This window comes from Halyomorpha halys, unplaced genomic scaffold (genome assembly GCF_000696795.3).
Source record: "Halyomorpha halys isolate HHAL.00 unplaced genomic scaffold, Hhal_1.1 Scaffold372.1, whole genome shotgun sequence".
NCBI classification, from domain to species: domain Eukaryota; kingdom Metazoa; phylum Arthropoda; class Insecta; order Hemiptera; family Pentatomidae; genus Halyomorpha; species Halyomorpha halys.
In genome coordinates this window covers 502833-526690 of record NW_027116001.1, presented here as the reverse complement: position 1 = coordinate 526690, position 23858 = coordinate 502833, and the positions used below count along the sequence as shown (strand labels likewise).

General features: G+C 29.6%; 1 protein-coding gene and 1 long non-coding RNA gene across 2 annotated transcripts in view; one reads left to right on the top strand and one right to left on the bottom strand.

The window, feature by feature from the left end:
* LOC106681873 (nuclear pore complex protein Nup153) overlaps positions 1-23017 on the bottom strand; it is a 27036-nt gene extending 4019 nt beyond the window's left edge. The window contains exons 1-8 of the mRNA XM_014422419.3: positions 22697-23017; positions 21844-22078; positions 20310-20471; positions 11125-11264; positions 10160-10366; positions 7362-7645; positions 2890-5386; positions 1479-1609 (exon numbers count right to left, since the gene is read on the bottom strand). Of these exons, the coding sequence (XP_014277905.1) occupies positions 1479-1609; positions 2890-5386; positions 7362-7645; positions 10160-10366; positions 11125-11264; positions 20310-20471; positions 21844-22078; positions 22697-22765 (3725 nt within the window). The 5' untranslated portion in view covers positions 22766-23017. The remainder of the gene's footprint in view (positions 1-1478; positions 1610-2889; positions 5387-7361; positions 7646-10159; positions 10367-11124; positions 11265-20309; positions 20472-21843; positions 22079-22696) is intronic.
* Positions 22917-23775, top strand: LOC106681875 (uncharacterized). The gene is made up of 3 exons (XR_001343314.3): positions 22917-23056; positions 23239-23356; positions 23437-23775. It is a non-coding gene; the product is annotated as an uncharacterized lncRNA (long non-coding RNA).
* Positions 23776-23858: the final 83 nt, after the last annotated feature.

Below are 23858 nucleotides of genomic sequence, written 5' to 3'. Positions count from 1 at the left end.
CACAAAGATGAACAATAAAAGCTAAAATTAACAATTTTTCAAAAAACCATTTCTATTCTATTTATTATATAACATTATTTTCTTTTATAATTATAAAAACTTTGACTAAATTAATTATATATTATATAAAAAACCACATTAAAATTAAAACGCTAATTTATTTATAATATCCATATAATGTGTGCCTAATGAAAAGAAAATTATTTTATAGTCTATATGGTTGTTATCATAATGGAAGATAACCTTCAGAAAGGTAATTATTCTCCTAAAATGTATGACCATTAGGAAGTTTTACTCATTAAATGACATTAATATTATAATATATTAGCAAGAATGACAAATAGGAGAAAATTATATGTCATATATAGGTTTTTTGTTATCAACTAAATAATTTATAAATAGTTCTTTCAGTGTATATGATATATTAGTGTTGTTGTAAGCACATGTTTATGGTTTTGTTTTTTAGCAGCCTGAAGATGGGGGAAATCTCCCGAAACGTTGCTGATGATATGAAATAAATTATTGTATTTTAATAAGGAAGAATTTTTGTCATTCACTAAATCCATTTTAAAAAAATATATATATATTTAAATCCTTTTTTTGTTTATAATATAGTTATTAATTAGTTTTATATACAAATGAAAATAATCACTAGATTTGATCTATGCCCAAGTTCAATATACATATTTTAATTAAAACAACTGAAGTGTGCTATCATCTCACATGCAAGCTCTCCAGCTAGTTTATTACTACAGATTTTTTCATGGCATATTGCTGTCAAGCGCAAGGCTCCATTATTGCCTCAGAGGCCCCTTTATTTATCACCTTCAGGAAGTATTTACTAACATCTTCAGCAGCAGTTTCGGACATATTTACTAGTTTGAAACCACTTGCGGACAAGTGGTGGAAAGACATTTCATTATTCAATGGAACATATATGTTTTCTGTGTCAATGGTTCTTTTGACAAATATATACAATATATTGTCATAACTTCATTAATTTTTCTTTAGGTTATGATGTATTGATCTCAATGCAGCTTTGTTCTTTCCTTTTTGTTTAGCAAATAAATATAATGCAGATATTTTATGTTTATGTACTGATTAAACCTTGCATGTAGTGACTGAAGTTTTTTTCCATCACCCACAGTAGGAGAACCACTTCATATACCAGAAATGACTAAGTATGGGGAAAAGTAAAGAAAAAAAAGTTTTTCCACTAAAAACTTAGTTTTTCAGAGTAGACTAGATATACTATGGTGTAGTTTGTAAAAAAACAAACACTTTATACTACTTTAACCTCCCTAGGTATGTTATATTCTTGCAGGTACAATTTAACAGAATACATTTGCTTGATCATCCTACCATTAGCCTTGGATAGGTTATTCTAAAAGACACGATTACATACTTAAATTTATGCCTCCATGAAAAGTGTTAAACACTACTTACATCTAAGTATATCAAAACAAAAATGGACTTACGAAAAAGAAGGTGTAGCACCACCAGTGAAATTAAATGATGGCTTTGCATTTGGATCAAAAACAGGAGCGGAGTTTGAAGGTGCAGCAAATCCACCAAATGCAGGTGTAGTAGCTGCACCAATACCAGTACTCTGAAATATAAATAATAAATGTAATTAATTTTTGGGAAAAAGAGATACTATAATATAAACACCATCTCACAGAAAAGGTCAATTACGGATTCTGTTCAAATGATTCTTTAAAAAAAAAATCTAACTGCCTAATATAAACTTATTAGGAGAAACCAAAAATATGTTTCAATAACGCCAAAAAATAATTGTAATTACAAGATGATGTGTGCTAACAGTATACCACCAATTTGTTTTGGCTTGATAATTTCCACGAGCTGTATAGTAAAATTGATCTAAAGAGTTCTAAAATAGCAAAATCTATCCAGTTATAACTGTCTTGATAAAAAAATAAAATTCTAGAAAAAATTATAATTTTTTTAAGAAAATAAAAATCTCAGGCTAAAATGGACCCCTTCTTATAGGGCAATGTATATAGGCATATGTAAATAATGTTGATATTAACAAAATCAATCAGTTTGGTGAACTGTACCATATTATTCCAGCAATAGGATTTGAGAAGAAAGAAAAGTTATATATATAGGCGGCTTTGATTTGTTCCCATAATATAAAAATCAATCAGAGTAAGAACATAAAATGTGGCTTCCATGATCAAACAATAGTTTTGAAATCATTTGGGCGAATTTATGATGCCTACAAAGCTTCTACTTGGTCCCAAAAATCTCGAGCTTTCTGGCAATCTCATCAATATCATTTTGGCAAGGAGTATATTTTGTTGCATTTTTCCCAACCCATTTACTTTTTAAATGCTTTAGCTTTAATCATTCCACTTGTTTCCTAAAACGCACTATGAACAGTTATTTCAAAGTACGTATCCTCACAAGATTAATACATCCTCAGCTTATAATCATAAAAATGTTAAAAAAACTAATGAAAATTTTCAGGTTCACCTGTAGACAAAAGGAGGGTCCACTGTAGGGAAAAAAAATTCTTTATGGTTCCTTTAGGGAAGACGTCAACTTTTGGGACACTTCCTCCATTATTTAACAAAAATAATAATAAATTTTTTACTGTCACTTAATTACGATAAGAAACATTATTTACTGATAAAACAAATTCCCTTTTACATTCTTTGGAGGAAAAATATAGACTTGACTAAAAAAATAAAATAAAATGAATAGCTATAGTTAAGTCTATAAAATGGTGCTAAAGTTAATTGATACCATCATCAAAGAATGAAATGAAGATAGATAACAGCATCTTGATAGGATTAAAAGATTCATATCCAGATCTAACTTTTTTTCTCATTTAAAAAATCAAAATAAGACAAAGTAAAACCCTACCTGAGGAGCAGCAGTGAATGTGAAGAATGAGGGTGGCTGCTGCTGTGGCTGAGGTGGTGCACCAAAGACAAATGGTTTAGGTTCTGACTGTTGACTAAACAATGAAGGTGCTGGAGGAGCCTGTTGTTGTTGCTGTTGATTAAACATTGGCATTCCTGAACTGGGCTGCTGGCTACCAAATGGTTCGGCGGGAGCAGGTGCCACAGCATTGAATGTGAACTGCCCTCCTTGGTTACTTTGTGTATTTCCCATAAAAGAAAATGGTTTGCTTTCAGTTTCCGGAGGCTTGAAGCCAGCAAAGGATCCTCCAAAAATATTTTGCGTATTGGAATGTTCATTGTTAGCAAGGTTAACAGTATCACTAGGCGGTGCACTAAAGCTAATTGGTTTAGATGGTTCACATATAGGTGGTTTCAAAACAGCATTGGGCTCAGTACTGCCAAAGATAAATGCATTCGAAACGGGCTCTTTGGCAGGTTCCTTGGATGCAGTGGAATTATTTTCGAATGGAGATTTAGTTGGGAAAGCGAAATTTGATGAACCATCATTATTTTTTGATATTACACTACCAAATATTGAAGAATTTGTATCATTGCTGATATGCTTTTCAGAAACCAGGGGCTTCCCAAAACTAACTTTTTTCTTAAGAGGCTTTTCATCATCAACAGAAGTATCATCTGTTTTACTTTCTTTGGCATTACTTCCAAAGGAAAACAAATTTGTAACTACAGGTTTTGGTGCTTCACTTCCCTTAGGTTTATCGGAGTTCATGAAAGTGAATGTAGGTTTACTTTCATTGTTAGGCTTAGATTCACTGGTTCCAAATTTGAAAATGGGACTAGTGGTTTTCTTTTCATCAGGCTGACTGCCAAATGTAAATTGAGGTTGAACAGCACTAGTTTCTATTTTCTGAGCATTTGAATTCAAGCCTATCTGAACATTTGAAGCAGATGCCAAATTCGTATTTGGAACTCCAAAAGAAAATGTTGGTTTAGGCTTTTCCACCGGATTGGATCCAGGCTTAGGTGCATTACATGCCACACAACTGCTGACATCATTCTTGTTCTGAACTAGACAGGTATTGCATTCCCACTTATCATTGGATTTTTTAAATGAATTAATAAGAGGTGGAAATGAGGCATTGGTTTTTGGCACTGAATCACTTTTCTGGTCTGTTCCAAACTTGAAAACAGAACTTTTCACTTCTTCATTAGAACTTCCAAAAGAGAACTGAGCTGGCTTCTCGTTGGAACTATCATTTTTCTGCGCATTTATATTTGATCCAAATTGAAAGCCACCGGTTTCATTTGATGCAGCAGGAATCCCAAAAGAAAATGTAGGCTTAGGTTTCTCAGGAGGCGCGGAGCCAGGTTTTGGAGCACTACATGCAACACAACTAGTAACATCAACTTTATTTGGTACCAAACATGTATTACACTCCCACTGTCCTTGAGGTTTTTTAATAGAATTAACCATGGGTACAAAATTGGTAGTAGTTTTAGTCAGATCGGTTTTACTTCCATTAGAAGAAAATGTAAATGCAGCAGGAGCAGAAGTTAGAGTATTGACAGGGTTCTGAGGTTTTCCACTTTTAGGAGTGGAACAAGACACACAAGCATCAGATGAATTTTTATTCATGACGAAACATTCTTTACATTCCCACGTATCAGCAGGTTTCTTATAACCCTCAAATCCTTTTAGAGGAGCATTAGTAGGTTTGCTTCCTTTTTCTAAGCTATTAGATTTGTTTTTATTTTCTGAATTATCAACTGTTGCACTCTTTTTTTTTTCTAATTTAGTTTCAGATGCTTTGTCTTTAGAATGTTTGATAGATTCAACAGAATTTTCACAAGAACATTTACCTTTCTTTTTATCATAATTCACTTTACATTTACTACACTGTAAACTCTTTTCAGGATGTTTTATTGTTTCGATTTTTTCCGAACTTGCATTATTTTTTTTAAATACTTCCAAAATGCTACCGGTTTTCATTTCAGGAGACTTTTTCAATTCAAAGATTTTTACAGGTTCTTTTTTAGGAATAGATTCAATAGATTTCCTTTTAAGTTTAAAGTTTGGAGAGTGTACTTTCATTTTAGGAGTGTTTATTTTGTTGAGATTGTCACTTGAAGGAAATTGATTTTGAGATGAAGGAGATTGAGGTATTTTCTTATTTAGTTCAATTGAAGCAAGAGGTTCACTAAATTTAAAGTCACTCACTTGCAAATTTGGAATAACCTTCTCCGAAGAAATCTGTTCTAAAATTTCAGGATCTGAAAACTTAAATTTTGGTAAACTTTGTGAAACTGCCACTGTATCATTTTTTTGAGAACTAAATTTAGCTTCTGTTGAAGCTTTTAAGTCAAATTTGGGCAAAGATGTAATTGTTAGCTGCACATTAGGAAGATTCAATTCCGGTACTCTTTCTGTTTCCAGTTCTTCATCTTTTTGACGTCCTTTAATACTTCCTACATGTCCTTCTTTTGTGCTTTCAGGCCTGTGGAAAAAAAATAGTTATGTACTATATTTACATGAACACATACAACAAAATAAATAAATACACATTTACATAAATTAGTAAAAAGTATATAAGTTAATTTAAAAAATAGATAAACACCATCATATCGAAAAAAATCATTATAAAAAATTCACATAAGCAAATTAGTAAACAAAGAAAATATTAAAATTTTACTTTACTTTTAATACTTTGTCAGGAATTTCTTTTGTTAATAGGCACTATATTCTTTTAAGATGACAATATATTGTAAGAATAATATCTAAAGAAGGAAGGTCGGATGTGTTGTACATAGTTGTATGTTTTTTGTTTTATTTATTTCTTTAAATATACACGTACACACATATATATTTTGAAACTTCCTTGAATACACAAAAACTACAGGAGTACAACAATCAGACAACTTATTTTATTTAACTTCCCAAAATCTCCTTGAGTACAAATAAGTGGAAAAGAATAATTATAATTATAAAATGGGGTTTCCTTTATTGGCTATCCTATTTTTCTAAAATACAGAACTGTTTATAAATAACTTAAGTTCATTCAATCTTGAAGGTAAGAAAATTTGAAAAAATAAAGTTTGTCATCACAACTTGGAAACTTAAGAAAATAAAAATAAATAAAAAAGGTCATCAACTGGACAGATTTAATGTGAATTTTTAAAAAACCACAGCAAGCCAACTTAAGTGAGATACATGTGAATAACATATTAACTGAATAATATGTTGGAAATAATAAATAAAAAACATCAATTAAAAAAAATTATACAAAAATTACACACTAATTCTGTATTTAATTTCAGTTCTAGTGTTGTTTTACTTATTAAATTTATATATTTTTATTTATTAAAAAAAAAAAATAGATGAGATAAAAAATAAGAAAACAGTAAAATTCATCAGCTATAGGTTAAAAAGAAAAAGGATAAATCTAAACAGAATATCACTGATTAGTACCAAAACAATGATAAAATATCAATGGAAAAAGCCAATAGTTAAATAAAGTGAAGACCAAAATAAAAATGATCTTTAAACTAGATAACTATGTAAACTGCATATTCGTATTGAAAAAAAAACAACATAAAACAAGGCACTGGTCAAATATGATCATACAAATATAAAATTGGGTACATACAATTACAAATATAAAATTGGGTACATAAAATGACAAATAAATATTTCAGTAATAAGAAAGATTTAGCAAGGATGATGGATAAAAATAGTGTTTATTACAGAATAGACTGCAATAAATTCGATCAGATATATAACAAAAAAAGCTAAAAACGCCTATTACAGTATGACTTTGAAAATTCACAAATTTCAGACAATGAAAAGGAAAAAAAAAAAATGAAAGAAGCCATTTAATTTACAATAAATATAAATAGTGTAGGAAATTTAAACAACCACTATACGGCGGTTATAAATAAACTAAATATAAAATGATATGAAAATTGAAATATTTCAACATTTATTCAGATATAAATCCAAATAATTATTCAAAAAGAGCAAAATAAATAAATTGATTGAGTTAAATAAATGGAAAGTAAGGAAAATAGAAAACAAATTTAAGATTAGTACAAAGCTAAGTCCATTTAATGCAAAATGAAAATGATATTTTAATAGGTAGAGTGGTTACCTTTTCACTAAGAAAAAGATTTTAACTAAAGTGACAAAATAAATTTTATATGGATAAAAAAGATGGAAATTAAACCTAAACCAGAATAGTAAAAACAATAAAATATTGTTGTATTTGATAATGTTAAAGTTACATAAAAATAGAATCTAAAGACAAAGGAGTACTCCAAAATGTCGATAAAATAAAAAAAAAAAATCTTGTTTATTTTAATAAAAGTTTTTGAAAAGTAGTTTCTATAATTTAATAGCTAGATTATTAAATTGAGACTTACCAATAAGAGACCAAGGTATATAATCTCAATATTATTAATAAAATTAAACCTTACCTTAAGGAATATTCTGTATTGGTTGATGGAGCAGGCATAACCTGTTTAGGAACAGCTGGAACTGACAACCCAGGTGCTGAGGTCACCATTACCGCTGCAGCTGTTGATGTTGAAGGCTGAGGTTCAGTTTCTGAAGTTATAGGTTTGCTCACTACTTCACGTCGTTTTAAGCTCAGTAGCTCAGGCATGCTTGGAAAGATGAGTTCCTCATAGGGTTGGGGTGGTTTTCTCTTACGTAGATTAGTTCCTTCAGTTCTAACTGGTATCTTTTTAGCATCTAACACCTATTGACAAAAAAAAGTTTGAAATTGAACAAGCTGAGATTCTGCAAATTTAGATATCATTGTGACAGAAAATCACAAATACCACAAGTACTAAGGATAAAATATCTCCCTTTGATCTTTATCAAATTATTAATCCACCATTTTAAGATAACCTTCCATTAACGTTGAAAAATAAACATTATTACCATCCACTTTCTTATTTTAAGATAGTAGCTAATTACAGATTTTTCATTCATATATACATAGGGCATTTATGCACTATCTATTACGCACTGAGTTTAAATGTTATCTGATGCAATTACTTTTTTAGCTCGATTAATTGCATCATTATTTTTGTTAAATTTTGATATTACAAACTCCTTCATTACTGAACACAAAGCCAAACAATATTACTGAAAAATTGGTGCAAAGTAAAGCACCTATAGCTATTGCAACCTACTTTTTAATAAATGAGCAAATTTCAAGATTAGAGAATTAATTAGGTGTTTGCTATCAGTTGATACTCTCCCATTGAACAGAGAAGCAGTCAGGGATATTCATATGATAAAAATTTGAAGCTCGAGTGCTTACAGGAAACGATTACGATGACAGAGCAGGAATGGTATAATAGTAATACTACAAATGTATTACATACCGTAAGAAAGCCGAAAGTTTTAGATAACATAATATTTGATGCAGAAAGTCATAGAAGACTGAATATGATGAAAACGCATTAATAAAAGGTCTGTTTAACCACGACTTTTAACTGGTGGGAACAAACACAATTTCGCCACTTGATAACAATGGCCCATTATCATAGTTATTAAATAATAACTTCTTTAATTTCACTCAACCTATATTTGAACCCTTTGTTTTCATAGATATTTAATAGAGAGGATTATTAAATCTAAATTTACTCAACTGGAAACAGTTGTGATTGGAGTAAGTCAATATTCTGAATTCTGTCATCTGAAAGATTCATTTGGAAAATTAGTGCAGGAAAGTATTGTCACAGAGAATAATATAAAAATAGCCGTTCTGAAATGCAAGAAAGTAAATTCAAATTCAAAGTAGGGTGGTAAGTGAACGCTGTGTGATGCGGCCCTGACACCAGATTTTTCTTTTAATTTTAAAACCCAGGTAGGTAGAATTTTAATTTATTTATAATTATGAGAGATAGTTGACCGTGGTTCATTTCCTTAAGTAAGTTATTGTACCCGCTTTTTCAATTACCTATGCCTACATTTTATTTCCCGCTTCTCTCATTACTTCATTTTATTAATTCTATTTTGTAAAACTATTCATTGTATGTGTAAAATTATTTTGTTTATACTTTCTTTTTATATTTTTTTTATTTTTCTATACTTACTGTGGTTGTTATCTTGTTTTGTTTTTAGCCCTGAAGAAGGCTAGAAACTCTAGCCGAAACGTCGGCACATTAAAATAAGTTAATCATACTTATTTGTTAGATTTATTTTTTATTATTATAGTTGTTTGAGAGTGGTTTAGTTTCTTTTTAAACAATTTTGATCTCTTATCTCTCAACTTTATTCTTTTTAACATCCGACGTTTCGACCTCTCAGGTCATTCTCAAGGATTCCTTATTCTGTCTGTATTCCTTTTCTTTCCTTAAATTCATTAATGCCGGCTAATTGCCTTTGTCCCAATATTTTCTTCTATTAAATTATTTCCTAAATTTAAACATTTTAATAACAACTTTTATGTTCTTTAACAAACCCCAAACAGAACCTACTTTCAACAGCTTGAACTGCTGAAAGTAGGTTCCCTACTTTCAACAGCTTGAACTGCTGAAAGTAGGTTCTGTTTGGGGTTTGTTAAAGAACATAAAAGTTGTTATTAAAATGTTTAAATTTAGGAAATAATTTAATAGAAGAAAATATTGGGACAAAGGCAATTAGCCGGCATTAATGAATTTAAGGAAAGAAAAGGAATACAGACAGAATAAGGAATCCTTGAGAATGACCTGAGAGGTCGAAACGTCGGATGTTAAAAAGAATAAAGTTGAGAGATAAGAGATCAAAATTGTTTAAAAAGAATACTTATTTGTGTTTCATTGACCGCACCCCCAACCATCTTCTCCTCATTTAATTCTTAAGTTTTAAAATAATGTAAATATGACTTTTGATGAAGATACTGTTGACTGTAGATGTAACTGAGAAGATGCTCGAGTGTGTGGGCAGGAAACAAAAACACAGTAAGATGTAATAATTTAGTAGTGTGCCTTATTAATGTTTGCTAATTTTTTGGCTTAATTTAAAGGTCTTATCAAGGTTGAACCGACAAGTAAGATATAGTTTTATAGAACAGATATAATTTTCTATTTTGGCAATCATTTTATTATTAATAGTGATATTAATATATATTATGAATATTAATAATATTTAAGCCTCATTCAAAAAGTTCTTAAAGCTAGAATTAGTTTGGATAAGAATCTAAGCATGAAATTGGTATTAGGAGTAAATCATTGACATTTACTTGTATTTTCCATAAATCTTGTGATATATTAGAACTTACTGGTGTAGAAAACTGTTCCAGTGCTTTAAGTATTCTTAGCGCTGAGGTTCCTATGGTGTCCCTCTGTAGGGTAGGGGATGCAGTAACATTTACAACCCTTGCTTTTGGCTGATCCACAGTCAGGACACGGGCAGATGCACCACCATATGTTGTTTCTCCAGGGTAAAAACAACTTTCGTTTAAAGATGCTCTAGGTCTCAGACCACTCTGCAATTTAAAATAAACAATCACTTGATAGTAAAATAAATGAAATTAGATTCAGATGTAGTGCAAATAATATCCCAAAGCATTCATGAAAAACATAGCACAAGAATACTTATAATAACTCCAAAATAATAATATTTAAAGAAATAATTAAAAATTAATTTGGACTAAATATACATTTCCCTCTACCCCTTCACCATTACTGTAATAAGGAAATATAAAACTTTCAATCGGCTACCATTTTGGAACAAAGAAAGTAATCAATCTGTATATTAAATGTATATTCAAAATGTTACATTAATGTCTAAAGTGATAACTACATAAGTTCTCCATCAAATTAAAAATTGATCTTAGTTTCTTAAATTATAATAGAAGTTCTTTGGGCAAGAATGTAATAAACCACATGAATTAAATTTGTCCATGGACCAGTTCAAAAAAATTCTGCAACTCTTGTATTATGCTTTACCGTAACCATAATATTATTGGTAAATGTGTTGTAATTATGCTCTAAGACAAACTACCACAATAAATAGCTTTGTAGAAAAACAAAGGAGTAGTTTGCACATAATTCTAATTGTCTAGAAAATTGTGAATTGTCACATTCTTGTCCCAATCCAATCAGATTTAAGATCTTTCAATAAAAATCACCAGGAATTCACAATCAAACTTAGTAATTATAAGACTTTAATCATTTTTAGCTTCAAAACTTAAAATTTTATCTACAATGTTTCTAATACGGTAATATTAAAATCTTATAATACCTTGTTTAAAGGGTTCCTAAAGACAAAAGTATCAAAACTCGGTTGGGTAGAGTTGACTGTACTTGAACTAGAGAGATTCAAACTTGATCTTTTATTAGCATTCTTCTTTACGTCAACCACAGGAGTTCTTTTCACAAAAGCTAAACAATAAAAAAATTTCTTTAAAATTATACCTAAAAGGTGTGAATATACTAACTAATTAATTCAGACATTTGAAGTATTGATGTTATTTGAATAATATACAAAATGATATAAGGGTGAATTAGATTTCTATAAAGGTATGTTAAGATATGGAACAGAGCATTATAATGCAATATTATCTCATATCATATTTGCCACACCATAATGTTGCAGTGTGACACTAGGACATAGGGCGACAGCTCATCATCAAAGATATGTTGTCCAGTTATATCGTGCATCCTACAAATTGATACTTAGTTCTGTCATACAATTGTGTATACCGCTATTGTATTAGATGTTTCTTCCTTTTTACTACATAGTCAGTGCGAATAAAGCCAATAGCAGTGATGATTTTGCCCTTAACTATGACCTCACAAATTGTTCACACCTGTACAAGTTTTTAACAACCACTGATAGATAGAATAGGTAGGTGCTATTAATCAACATATGTTACACATTATAGAATATTTGTTATGGGCTTGTCCTGTTACATTACAATTCTTTGTTTCATGCCTGAAACCACTTTCATTATATATTATATATCACTATGGAAAAACAAACAGTCATCAAAAAGACATTAAAATTGGAGAATAGATATTCCATTAGGAACAAATTAACTGCACCCTATGAGATAACTTGTAGCCTGTGTTGTTCATCGGGATGCCCACTTTAAGTTTCCTCATAGTTTTTTTACTTACAATATTTATCCAGCAACAACAAAATTTAAACAAATTGTGGAACAGGTTGTTATACAACTTTATATAAATTTGAAGTTGGCAGCTAACTGTTAAAACTATGAGGTAACTAGTGGGCAGCCTAAGCTATGTAATAGATGAGACAGAAGAATTGGTGATGGCAGTGCACACGCGGGAGATATCGGACAGAGAGGGAGAGAAAAATCATATGTTCTGTCATTGGTTGTTTTTTAATGAATGGACATTGATGTTAAGTCTAGTGTATTTTTTGGTTTCTCTGTGAGCTAAGTCAAGTTTAAAAACTGTGTATTGAAAAGTGATCTTTCTCTCTTTCTGCCACGACCAGCTGAGTGGAAGTACGTACGTGTTATTATTCACCTTTGGACATAGATAACAATTGTATGTATTTTAATTGTAGGTTAGATTATAAGTTAGTAATAAGTACATAGATATATATTTAGGGATAGGGTAGATATAATTAGTATAAGATAGGATAGGGCCTTTGTTAGTTAAGGTTGTTCATTTTAATTTACAATTAGTTTACGTAAATCTGTACTTCAATAAACATTAATAACACATGTTTCTTGTTGTGGATATGTAAGTTAAAACAATATTAATTAACCTTGCAATTTGAATACACTACAGCAAGAACGCGAACTATGAGTTAACTAGAAGTGGACAGCCAATATTTTAAATGATTTTTTCAAGCATCATCATACAATCATGCCCATATGCAATACCTGTTTATCTGAGTATGCCAGATCATTTTACCCAATTTCAAGACAATATCGAAAGTTGTAACCATGCATAATACTATCATCAGACTAACTCCAGGATTTAAGCTGATAGATAATACAAGGAGAGGGATATTAGGATTTTATTACATTGAAACAAAAAGTCAAAAATGTAGACAAAGAGTCGCCAACTGTAAGAAATCAAAACTAAGGAGTTGATGTTATAAATAGATATTTAAAAGCACATAATAATAATAATGGAATAGATCTTAAATATAAATATAAACAAACCCAGAAACACATTTTCAAACTTTGCATTCCAGCAGCAAAAATGTTTTCAAAAGCTGAGATGTCATCCAAGCCCTAATATTAAAACCATATTGAAATAGTAGGTTTCTGACCAAAAACAGTGGGAATGTTTTTGCAAGTACACTCCTGAATATAACTATCATAATATATTTCAGAAATGATTAAAGCTTCATGTATTTTAAGAATATTAGTTTTGTCTTCTCTTTGGTTAGTTCCAATAAGTACTCTCAATATCTGCAACCAATAATAATCCAATAAACCAATGCAATCAATAATCTTCTTAATTAATATACCTCTTGATAGTTTTATGTGATACTCCCATGAAATGTTGATAAATAACAAATTCAGAAATTTATTGGTGCTAACAAATTAACATTATTCAGTTCAAAATTTACTTCCCCTTCCATTTTCACTTAAAGCAATACAGTTTCTATTTTTTTATATGTATATATAGTTGACCGTAAAAACTTAAATATAAGAAAATGGTCAGGGTTGCGGTAAAAAAAGAACAAATAGTTTATAACTATTTTAATGTCGGATGTTTTGCCCCACTTTGCAGGGCTTCATCGGGGCTGTTCAAAGCGAAGTTTATTTAATCTTTACTTTAAGACATTTATTTAATCTCTTACTTTCTTTTTTCTTTGCTTTTTTTTTTCATTCATTTATTTTTTTCCCTATTGTTTTTGTTTTATGTACGTCTTCTGTATTTTTTAACTGTATATTTTACGTATTTTTAAATATAAGAAGATGGTCAGGGTTGCGGTCAAAAAAAGAACAAATAGTTTATAACTATTTTAATGTCGGACATTAAAATAGTTATAAACTATTTGTTCTTTTTTTGACTGCAACCCAGACCAGTCTCTATTTTTGTGTCAATATATGAATTGAAAGAAATTTATGTGGATTTAAAACATGATTTTCAGGGTCTTGATTTTATCTGGTCTTAATTTTTTTAACGAGAGAAGTCAGGACCTACATGGTTTCAGTTGAAAATCTTCAACAACCAATGTTAGCCTGGTATATTCTCAATATCACCATCCGAACACACTGCTCCAATTTCCCATTGGAATAATTTCTTCTAAATTGTCACGTGTTGGAAAAATACAGTCATGCAACCAGGGTGTGATTTTTTAATGACTCCATGTATCTTTTATAGTCAAATAATATAAAAAAGCATTATTGCTTTTGTTAGACAGCATTTCTAACAGAAGTAAGGCAGAAATGACTCAATAAATATTTAATCCTACAATTATTCATCATACTTATAATGATGTTTGATCTGAATTCCCAGAGGTAGATTTGTTGATTTCATCTGCTTTCAAAAGGACTTTTGTAAGAGCTCCTAGCTAAGACCAATTTTTCAAGGAAAATTACTCTGAATCCCCCCCCCCCCCACTCAATCAGTTTTCATGAGAAATTGATGGGAAGCAATTGTATACTACTGATTTACTGACAAAATAAAAGATATAGCTTCAGGGTTGGATGCTGAGTCAGCTACAGTTACATATAATTGGAAAAATTTGACTTTTATAGCAATTTCGGATTCATCACTCACTATATCTTGGATTAAATTACTGGCAATGCTATAAGTAAAAAATATAAAACTTATTGAAGCAATTTCGCAAAATTGTAAATGTCTCAAGAAAAATAGAAACAGAATCCAGATGAACTGTAATACGTCTTAAAAACAATTTCCATGTTCTAAAAAGACATGCTGTTGATGTCAAAAAGGCAAACCTTATAGACAATTGGTCTCAAGGTCCGATATGGTATATTTTTTTAAGACTGAAAATTTTAAAATGCATAATTTCCCAGATCGGTTTATGAAATGTATATATAAATGGATTAAATAATTGAACTGAATTTAAATATTTCTTACAAATTTATTATAAATTATATATGTGCTCATTTGGCATTTATAATTACAAGAAAATTCTAGTCCTACAGGTCTCTCAAGTGATTATTTTTAATAATTAGAAATCTGTGAAAAAGCAATACTAAAGATGCATCATGTAGTAATCATTATAGATAAGAACCTCTGGTGAAAAGACAATGTAACTTTTCAAACATAAAAAAATAAAATAAATAAAGGACATAAAGTACTGAAGACTTGTTAAGAAAATTAATGAAATAAGCTTCAAGATAAAGAGAAGACAAAATATTTACACCAGAATACACCCAATTGATAAGCTGAATGTAGATGGAGGAAAAGGTTAAACAACTTTGAGATGCCAATTATTTATTTTAATACTTTATCAGCAAATTATATTAGACTTAGTTATAAAAAAAACTTGAAAAGAATGTCATTTTCTGTGTCAAAAATAAGAATTTTAGAAAGCTGATGAGGGTATATGATTTACAGCAGTATTAAGCAGTCATCACTGGAGCAGCATTAACCAGAGATTGCTATGCTAATCAAAACATTCAGTGACCTGAATCTAAGTGATAGATTAGAAATCTAATTCAGTATAAGTCCTTTGCAAGATTATCACAGTACAGGGGAGAAAGAGAAAGGAGGAATCACTCGAGAAAACTAGTCAGACAATATAACACAAGACACGTGGGAGCCCTTGAAGTTCATTTCTGCCCTGGAAGTACTATCTCAACAGTTTGACAGGGCTTGTTTCACACTGGTAGTTCAACTTGGTGAATGGATGATAAAAACAATAAATAGCAACTGTCATTATAGAAGGAAAACAAATATGAAACATAAAAGTATTTACTGGAAGATTATTGATTGACCGTGTGTATAGATGAATGGAATATGGTCCGGGTGCGGTAAAAAAAACTACATTACTTACATACATTGTATATGTATTACACATATTGTATCCCATTATTTTATACTTTACTTTTCCTTTGTTTTTTTAACTGTTTTTTTTTTTAAATATTTCTTCTCCCCCTATTATGTATATTACCATTTATTGTTCACCTAATTTAAATACTTTTTTACTATCTTTATTTTACAAATTATTTTCGTTATTGTGCCAAAACTGCCGTCCCCACTCCTCCCAATACCAACGGTCACTTTGTTTTTAGACTGCCATCAAAACAGGTATGCATTCTGTCTCATCATTTGACTTGTATTTTTTTTTTCTTTTTACATCTCTTTATTTGTATTTTCTTTAATATTTCTTCTCTTATATATCTGTTACTATTACCCTTTTCATTTACTATTTACAAGCTTTAATTTTTTTTATATCTTACTTTTTTACATTTTATACCCCTGTTATTTTACACTTATGTTTTTTTTTCCTTTTGTAACTATGTGTTTGTATCTTTTTTAGCCCTGACGAAGCCCTGCAACGTGGGGCGAAACGTTGGCTCAATAAAATAGTATAATTATCTACTATTTGAGTTGGTTTTTTTTACCGCACCCGGACCATATTCCATTCATAAAAGTATTTAGTTATAATAAGGTTGGTAAAACGATATTATAAGATCTGTTCACTGATAAAGTATAAACATGGGACAGTTAGCTGTCATGCTTATGCAAACAGCTGTAAGTACTATCACCTATCAAGCAAATCTTGATAGTATGACAATATTTCCATGATAGCAATTGTGTTTAGCATCACCTTGGAACTTGGATTCAATACCTTGACTGTGGTTGATGACACTATTGTCAAAGAGGGTCACTTTTCTAGCTTACATTCAGAGTGGTAAGGAGAGCTCTATCACAACCCTTTCACCTTGCAATGTCCTGAACTGGGTTTAGTACTGTCCAAGCTTCCACCAGCTATGATCGTTTTGAGTTCTACCAACTTAAAGGATTTTTACATCCCTTGAAATTGTTTTTATTATAAAATTTATTTTTTTAAGTATATAAATTTATTTACTTATGAATTTTTTTATTTTACATACTACAATAACATTTTTTACATGTTCAAAAATTTTTTTTTTATTTTTTTAATTCATTTTCTTTCACATTGTTTTGGATTATTTCACATTATCAAAATGTTTTATTGAAAATGCAGTGATATACAATAACTTTCTAGAGTCCTAATTCAGTAATACAGAAAAAAAAAACCTTTAAAACATTCATGTATCAGCTGATTGCTTACATAGATTCAGTAGTATACTCGAGTGACAACAATAGTCATCATGGTTAGTAGACAGATATAAGACATAGACATAGACAGAACAAACTAAGATGCCTATAAGCAACATGTGGTAATTTCAAAGAGAACCAAATTCTCAATTAAGTATACTGGTTAAGGTGGCAAAAAGTTAGCCAAGCTGACATAAAAATTCACACAATCCTGGCTCTTCTACAATTCTTGGTCATTAATCACTCTATAGCAGTAACACCTTAAAAAAGGAAGAATGAGTAACATATCTCAAAGGACAAGTCATGTGAATTAAATTATTATTTGATTTATCTAACCAATTTAACTAACTAGCCATAGTGATCAATATTTAAAAAATGGAATATATTGCCACAATGAATTAAGAGATGCTATTTAAAAAAATAATATAATTTTTGTAACGGTGTCACTAGAAAATTGTGGCACAATTTAAAAACTCTGTTTTTTCTTAGTGATTGGGTAAATTAATGATTAAGAAATCAATATCAATATCACAGTTTATCTGATTAAAATACAATTAGTGAACCAGGAAATACATTGGTCCAATAATTCACTTGTTTATGCACTATTAATAATAATTTTTACTAAAATTAAATTTAAATCTTAACTGGTAAAAGCATCTCTTTAATAATAACAATAAATACTTAGCAAACTCGAGGGTTTGAAACTGATATTTGAATCTCTCTTAACATATATTTGTACAGTGATGCCCATCCAAACCCTAATCTAATAGATCAGTTTTGATGCAATCCTCCCACCTACATCTTAGGTCTACCCCTCGCCCGTTGGTTCATATTTATTAACATTTTACATTCATACATACATACATATTTACTAACAGGATCCGTTCATTACTAAACCCAATAACCATAAACACCCATCTTATTAGCCACAATAGAATAATATCTAATAACTAGATAATAATCATATAACTACAGCATTTTTTTGCTAAGTATAAAATCTAAACACAAATGAGCCATGAAAGTTATAAAGATATTAATTTCCACCTGTTGCTTAAGTTAGATCTTTTTACTTCTGCTGTAGAGTTGCATTGGTGTTTATTCACCTCTAAGCCTGTGTTGTTGTTTTTTTATTTAATTTATGGGGTGATTGGAACCCTTAGAAACTGTTCTACAAAATACTAATTGATTAAAATTTCATGTTAGGTTTTTTAATTTGAAAGCATTAGTCCATGGATACCATAATTCAATACATGATAGTAGGTGTAATTGAAAGTCTCTGTAATGGGTCTAGTGTATTTGGTATGCACTGACCTCTACCATCATGTTTAGTTTGGACAAATGCATTGACCTAAAGGTCTATTTCTTACTAACATTTATTTAGTTATTTTCTACATGACACTTTCATGACTGTTAAAAAAGACTTAAAACTTTACTCTTTAGTAAATTTTAACTTTTTTCAATGAGTATACCAGCATAATAATCCTCTAAAAACAGACTATTCCCTACAAGCTCTAAAACTGCTACTTTTGGAATTACTGGTTTACCTCGCCTTTAGGCAGGGAAAAGTGTGTAGTAGTGACAATTTAATTCAATTATTGATCTCATAAAAATAGACCTGATTAAAACATAGATCCTGTAAAAGAAGTTTAAATCATTATCCTTTCAGAAACATTTTTAAAAAATAGAGGAAAATCCAACTTAGAAAAAAAAGATAAGATTTTACAGTAATTTAAAATCAACCTTAATAATTTAGAATAAGCTTACTCCATATTATGTTACTTCAAGCCAATAAATTTAAAGAAAGACTTACTCCTTAATCAGATCATATTAATATAAAGCAAATATAACAATATTTACCTTCTTCACTATTGAATGGAAAATGGAGTCTTCCTACTAAACAAGTACTTTTATAAAAGCAATAAATAAGCACCTGTAACGAGTAGTAGACAATACAATAAAACCGATTAGGAAATGAGAGAATAAGCAACAAGGTTAAGGCACAAACGAGAAAGAGGAGCAGTAAAGATCTAATTATATATCTTAAAGATACATAACAGTATTTAAGTACTAGATTCATCACAAAAATGCCAAAAGAGATACAAACATATACATAAGAATATTTTTGAAAATTACTGTTTTCTACATTGATGTATAAAATATCGACCAATTGAAAATTTTTTTGTATTTGCTCATAATTAAAGTTAATATTTTACTGATTAAAATATATTCTTAAACCAATAATACTTTTAAATTGCTGATTGATTAAAATAGCAGAGAAAAATTAGTTAAAAATTTAAATAAATCTACTTAATTTTTAGTATCAACTTACCCTAATTTCTCAAATATAATATAATAATTACTATAATATCTTAATCAATCCAAAAAACATGAAACATTCAAACATGGGATGATTCAATATTTTTAACATAAAATTGCTTCGAAGATAATAATTGAAACTAAGATGCATGTTTATTCATAAAAATAATTTTGGGAATATTAATAAATAGAACCACTGATGGTTCTGGCAAAAGGTTGTTTAATGATGGTGTACTACTTATTGATCAGTAGTTACATCACCTGGAAGGTATAGGTATTAAGATCTGCAACAGACTTTATCACTGTATTTTTCCTCCAACCAATTGAACGGTCAGATCTCCACATCCACAGTTGACAAAATAAAAATTAATTACTATCTAAATCTGTGATTTGAAACTGGGCTTGGATGTTGTGAGAATGTAACCCACACTCAAAGGGTCACAATACTGCGACCTTCTATGAAAATGTTTCCAAGAAAAAAATTATAAGTGAGTTGAATCTTAATTATTCATGGAATTGAATTGCATGACTACTGCTACAGATAACTGAAGCTTGCATAAAAACCAGAAGTAAAAAAAGTTTTAGAACCAGTAAAAAATTAATTATATTCAACAACAAATAATTAAATTTACAAATTAATGTGCAATAAGAACAATTAATAAATTGTTTAAAAAGAATTAATTATTAAATAATGGATAGAAAATGCTTAAATTTTATCTACGATTAAATTTTCAAACATTAAGATGGTCACCATATCGCAGATAATCAGGAGTTTACTAGATGATAAATCAACCTATGGAAGATTTGTATTAAAAACTGAAATAGCTTTATTAAAAATAAAATCACAAGAAAATATTACTTTTTAAAAATAAAATCAAAGCAAATGAGAAAATCAATTACTGGGAGATGCTTTGGGTGAAGACTCGTATGTGGTTGGTCGTACAGCAGGGGTAGAAGATACAAAATTGCGCAAATGTAGACCACTAGGCCCTGGCACAGCTCTATCTCTTTCCGTGTCCAGCCGGCTACTGAGAATTGGGCTGATCTCACCACTTTCTCGATCTAAGACCAAAATTCAACCAAATCAAGTTTATTGAGTTACAATTTCCTGAATAAAATAAAATTAAAATAATAATTTTAAACAAAAAAATAAAGAAAACTAACATTAACAAGGTTTTATACATTGATTTAAATGTTTGAATATAAATTATCTTAAGCAATAATTTATTATAACTAAACCAACCTACATTGACTTAGTAAATAATAAATCTCCTGATCATTAACCCTCTATGCACTACTACAAGACCATGCCTACATGTTATAATAAATTGCTAATATAACTAAAAGTTATGATATATTCATCACTTTTATTAGATAGATACGATGAACACATTTTTAAGTAATATATTAATTATATCAATGTAAAAAGCAGATCCTAAGACACTAATGATAATTGTATAAATCCAATGCACCTCAAGAATAATTAAACCAAATGGAATATAGAAATTAATTGAAGTAATATTCAAGGAATATGACAAGTAACATTATTTTGGTAATAAATACTCTCTCAGAATTAGGTCATACAATGTTTACAATGATTTAGTCAGCGTATAGTTGTAAAAAATACAAGGAAAAACATAGAAAGTTAAATGTATGAAACAAATTCTGTACAATCCTGATGTTCTGACAGGTGTTAATCCAAGAAGTCATGACATCAAAAGGGAAAAGTGGGATTTTTACTGCCCAAAGTGGGTTTATTTTCCATTAATAACACGATCACCAATTACATTTAAATAACACTTGTTAAAAGCTTTATGATTTCTTACTAGAACAAATTAAAAAGCATTATTTTGACCTTAATTTCTCATTTTCTAATATTTAATTGGAGCCCACAGTGGTATAGATATTAGATATTTTGGCAACTTGTTAGTCCCATATTTGTCAGATTATCAAGATAAAACTGTATTCAAGATGCTTGCTCAGGAATGTATATAAATACTAGCCCTGTATCAAAAACATGGCACACCCATTAATATATATACGTGTGTATGTAAGTATATATATGTAAAACTATAAACACACAATTCTGTGAAAGTTAATATAAATGAAAATTAAATTTCTATACTTAGAATTTTAATCAAAACATCAAAGAAATAAGCATAAGATTGGAGTTTGATGATTCTAACCAAACAATCAAACTTAATGATTAAAAAAAAAAGAAATATCACTAATGGAGTTGCAAAAATTGGGTTCCCACCAAAAAAGTAACATTCCAAAACAGAATTATTTCTACATTCATATGATAAATCTCAACCTTTTGGTACAAGAAAAGGTTATAATCTGTGTGATAAAACACTCCCTGCCCTAGTTGTTATACATATCAGTGTTTACATAAACCAACAAGAACAGTATCACTGAGAAAAACTATACACACCTAAATCACTTAATCTGTTAATATTGTTTTGGTGAGTATAATCATTCGATTCAGATGACCGAAAACAAAGTCTTTTAGAAGGGGGCTGTCTTTCTTCTTCCTCTTCATCTTCTTCTTCTAATTCTTCACGTTCACGCACATTAATCTTTGGAGCAGGGGAAAATAATCTGCTGACCCAAGAAGATGATTGTGGTAAAATTTCAGAAACTTTTGCAGTAATTCGCTTCACAAAGGACTGAAAAATAAAGGAGAAAATCAGTATTTTAGAAACTTATAGACCATAATATACTGTGAGGGACAGAAGTATCATATGATAAGTTTTCAACCACTTAACAAGTAGCAAGCTTCAAGTAAGAAGGAAACAGCTTATTCTTAAATGTAAACTGATACTTTTTCTGATTAAATTTTCATGCATTAATGAAGACAGCAGTACATAAATTACTTAAATCTATCTTAGAACTCTGTTAAATCGAATAACTAAAAATTACAAGATCGTTGGAATCAACATTTAACGTATTTAGAAAAAAATAAAACAAAAAAATATGAAACTTAGATTAAAAACAATGATGGGAGAAATATAGAAAAACTAATATGACAAGTCAAACATGGTGGAGGCAAGGTTAGAAATTCCAAAGCATGGATGTTTAATTACTGAAGGTACATTGAGAACTAAACTCACATACAGCAGCAAATATATACAATAATGCCTTTAAAAACAAAACAAACATGTAAACAAAATTCTGAAATAAGAAGAGCCGGGTAGGTTTTACGTCTCTGTTAGAGGTCGTTACAATTCTCAAAGAATCTTACACAATGTTTGGCGCCGTTCACAAACAATAAAATTATTACTCACATTTGAAGTATCATAGGGTTTGTAATTATGTGATTTTTTCGTCCTGCCACTGTTATTTGCCTTAGACATTGTAACAAACGAAGTTTAACGAAAGAGTATACACATTATCACCTCATCGTGAATTAACTTGAAGACCTAACCAACTTTCACTCAATTATAGGGGAATGGCGGCAGTATGCACACTTGATTATATCCTTCCTCACCACCTGCAAGGATTTAACTTCATGGGCTAAATTTAACTACATTTAAATGTTTATAGTCAATAACAACAATAAACTAATTGTGCGAAAAATATTAATACTCATATGAAACAAAAATGACCCATTTCAACAAATGCATGGCCACAGTGACTATAAGGAGGTAAATTTAAACCCTAAGAAATATAAACGACAATTTTTATTTCAACTCGTGGTTATAATAGAATATCTAATTTCAAATATTGATAAATTTAGTCTTCAATATAATTTAATTAAATATTATTGATACATATATGTATGAATTAAAACTATATCATAAATATTTCTTCGTTATATATTTTGCAGGCATAGATTCCCGCGTTTTGAGCAGGAGAACTAGGTATAAAGTTGACAAACTTTTCTCTATTGATCATTAAGACGTTGGATTAAATAATTCATTTAATGTGCATATTACATTGAACAAGTATGTATTTATCTTAATCTTGATTGACGTTATAGTCACTGTTATCAGTGCTTTAATTTCAATGATAAACATTATTTTAGATTTGTCTTAAACAAAAGATGTATTTTTAAAATAGTCATACCTGCAAAAACCAGTAGTATTTAAACGAGAGAATCTAACTTTAAATATCTTTTGGTAACTTTATATTTGTTAGTTCTGACGCAGGGATCTAAATTATATCATGATGAACAGGTAGGTGGTAAATTTGATCTCCCTATTTTTACAAAATCAAATTGGATAATCTATTACTAACACGTTCTTGTTTTCTAGCAGATGTTCTGTATTTATATGTTGGTTGTTGTTTATTTCTTATCTGAAATAATCTCAAAGGATTAGAAAATATATTCTAAGTATTTAAGAACTCTAATTTTACATTATTATTTACCTTCTAAGAATGTGAATTCCTTGTTACGAGGTCACTAAAACGGCTGCAAAATCTGATTGCTAGAGTGTATTGCTGGAG